Here is a 3,331-nt window from a genome sequence, read left to right on the forward strand (position 1 = left end):
TATCCAATGAACCAATAAAAACGTTGCTCCGCCTTACTCCGTGCATTCTAAAACAACCAAAAATCATAAATAATGTAAAAAAAGGAACCATTATAATAACACATTATTATTATTTATTCTTAATAACACAACTCCGCCCCAAGTCAATATCAGGTCCCTGAGGGGACAACGTTCCGCATACATTCGAGGCAGGTGTCAGCTGGCATGGGTTCCTCCGATGCGTAATCAGGTGCGACTTCAACATAAAGCGTTTCCCGCACTCGTGACACGAAAAAGGATGCTCACCCGTGTGGATTCTCGCGTGCATGAGAAGCTTTCTTTTCTCCAGGAAACGCTTGCCGCATTCTGTACAGGAATAAGGCCGCTCGCCTGTGTGGCTCCTCTGGTGTGCGATGAGGTGCGCTTTCCGTATGAAGCTTTTTCCACATTCCGGGCAGGAGAAAGGGCGCTCGCCCGTGTGGCTTCTCTGGTGTCTGAAAAGAGCTTCTTTCCGTATGAAGCACTTCCCGCACTCTGAACAGGAAAAGGGACGCTCTCCTGTGTGACTTTTCTGGTGCGAAAGAAGATGTCCTTTTTGTGTGAAACATTTCCCGCATTCTGTGCAGGAGAAAGGGCGCTCCCCTGTGTGACATCTCTGGTGCGCAATAAGTACTCCTTTGTGAGTGAAGCTTTTCCCACACTCTGGACAGGAAAAAGGACGCTCCTTGGTGTCTTTGTTCTGCTGCGCGAGAAGTTCTCCTTCCGGAAATAAATATTTACCACTCTCCGAACATATAATAGGATGCTCGGTCATGTGAGTTATCTGGTGTTTTAGGAGATACCCTTTCCGTGAGAAACATTTTCCACACTCACTACATGAAAAAGGACGTTCCCCTGTGTGACTTCTCTGGTGGGAAAGGAGGTGTCCCTTCTGAGTAAAACATTTCCCGCACTCAGAACACGAAAAAGGTCGTTCTCCCATGTGGCTTCTCCGGTGTGCAATAAGTACCCCTTTCTGGGTGAAACATTTCCCACATTCTGAACAGGAAAAAGGGCGCTCGCCTGTGTGAATTCTTTGATGTGTGAGAAGCTCTCCTTTTTGAAAGAAAGACTTGCCACACTCTGAACAGCAAAATGGCCGCTCTCCCGTGTGGATTCTTTGGTGTCTAACAAGTCCTCCTTTCTGGGTGAAAGACTTCCCACAGTCTGGACAAGAAAAAGGACGCTCGCCTACGTGACTCCTCTGGTGTGCGATAAGTATCCCTTTCTGAGTGAAACATTTCCCGCATTCGGAACATGAATAAGGGCGCTCACCCGTGTGAGTTCTTTGATGGGCAAGAAGTTCCCCTTTCTGGGCAAAACATTTCCTACACTCTGGACACGGATAAGGACGCTCGCCCGTGTGACACCTCTGGTGCCTGAGGAGGTCACCCTTCCGTATGAAACATTTCCAGCACTCGGGACACGAAAAAGGACGTTCGCCTGTGTGACTCCTCTGGTGTGCAATCTGGACCTTTTTACAAGTGAAACTCTTCCCGCACTCCGAACACGAAAAGGGACGCTCGCCAGTGTGGGTTCTCTGGTGTCTAAGAAGGTCTGTTTTCTGAGAGAAACCTTTACCGCACTCCGCGCAGGGAAACGGGCGCCCGCGTGCTTGAGATCCTCGGTCGGAGGAAGGAGGGGATTTCGGACATGTTTCATCCTCAGAAGATATGAACACATTCTCATCTCTGAGCGTAACAGTGTCTATATCCCTGGAAGAGGATCCGGGGAGATCACATGGATCAGAGGAACGTTCCTTACCGTCAGGACCCGAGTCAATGGTGAGAAGGCATTTTTCAGAAGAAGCCTCGGCATTGGCGGAGTCCATTGATGAGTCTCCACGGGAAAGAACACCTTCATAGCATTCTGATCACTCATCACATACATCTCCTCTTCTTCTTTGACCTCAACTTTGATATCAATCTGTTCTTCTCCCTAAAACCACAAAATGATATAAAAAAACAAAACATATTATAAATGTGAGCCGTAAGATTGCCCAGAAGAATGTAATCCCAGACAACAGGAGTTATTTTTGGGTTGTAGACCATCAGTACCACCTACCTGATCATGGTGGGGGATTGTGAGATCTTCCTGGGTGGGATCCCGGGAATACAGAGGGCGGGGACATCTCTCTGGTGGGTTCCTCTTACTGGATCCATCTGTAGGAAACACACACACTGACTGAATACATTGTTTCTATGTGTGTATCAGATGATGGGGGACGTAGGCGGAGCCTCCCTACTGCTCTCTCCTCTTACCCGGTGATGTGAGGGGCGGGGCATTCTCCATCACCACGTCCTTGTAGAGATCCCGGTGTCCTTCTAGATACTCCCACTCCTCCATGGAGAGATAGACAGAGACATCCTGACACCTTATAGGAACCTGACACACACAATGATACAGTCACCACCCAGACACGCCCCTTGTCTGTTCCCGGATCATGTCCCAGAATTCCCGGCACCGCTCACCTCTCCCGTCAGCAGCTCAATGATCTTCTTGATGACTTCTAGAATCTTCTTTTCAATGTCTCTCTCACGTGTCAGGGAGTGAAGTGAAGGAACTGTGATGGTTACATTGTCACCGGACTTCACCGCAGGACAATTCTGCAAAGGAAAAGCAATGGTGATGTCATGTGACCTCCCAGAATCTCCCTCACCTCTCCGGTCAGGTCTGTGTGTTATGAGTAGAGATCAGAGTGATGTCATGTGACCTCCCAGAAACCTCCTCACCTCTCCGGTCAGGTCTGTGTGTTATGAATAGAGATCAGAGTGATGTCATGTGACCTCCCAGAATCCTCCTCACCCCTCCGGTCAGGCCTGTGTGTTATGAATAGAGATCAGAGTGACGTCATGTGACCTCCCAGAATCCTCCTCACCTCTCCGGTCAGCAGGTAGATGATGTCCAGGGTGAGGTCCAGTATTCTGTTGCTCCGGTCATTCCGCTCCTCGTCCATCCCTCTGGAGGGGGTCTCGGGGTCCTGGACAGACACAATGAGAATGATGAGGATTTCGGGCTTCTTTAGGATATTTTGTTGGAAATACATCAGAATGTGCGCTCAGGAAAGTCGCGTCTCCGCCTGTCTATAGAACGCGCTCCGAGCGCTTCTGCAAAACACTTTTTTTTAATTAAAAATTGCTAAATAATTTCCCCTAAAAATGAACATTTCTAGATGTTCCGGGAAGCCGTCCGATGATGTTCAGCACCTCCGGGGGGGGGCGACAACATGTCATCTCGGGGCCGGAAGGTTTACCAAAGACATCGACCCGGATACTATCAGATAACCCGAGAGCTTGCATATAATAGGCAGAAC

The 3,331-nt window shown here is 48.9% G+C and overlaps 1 protein-coding gene across 1 annotated transcript in view; it reads right to left on the reverse strand.

Annotated features, from left to right (window-relative positions):
• The window catches only part of LOC108803174 (zinc finger protein 850-like), a 30,131-nt gene that overhangs the window by 2,619 nt on the left and 24,181 nt on the right, over positions 1-3,331 (reverse strand). The window contains exon 5 of the mRNA XM_018575013.1: positions 128-1,593. Coding sequence (XP_018430515.1) covers positions 128-1,593 — 1,466 coding nt within the window. The remainder of the gene's footprint in view (positions 1-127; positions 1,594-3,331) is intronic.

Source organism: Nanorana parkeri, unplaced genomic scaffold, assembly GCF_000935625.1.
Source record: "Nanorana parkeri isolate BGI_ZX_2015 unplaced genomic scaffold, ASM93562v1 scaffold3464, whole genome shotgun sequence".
Lineage (NCBI taxonomy): Eukaryota > Metazoa > Chordata > Amphibia > Anura > Dicroglossidae > Nanorana > Nanorana parkeri.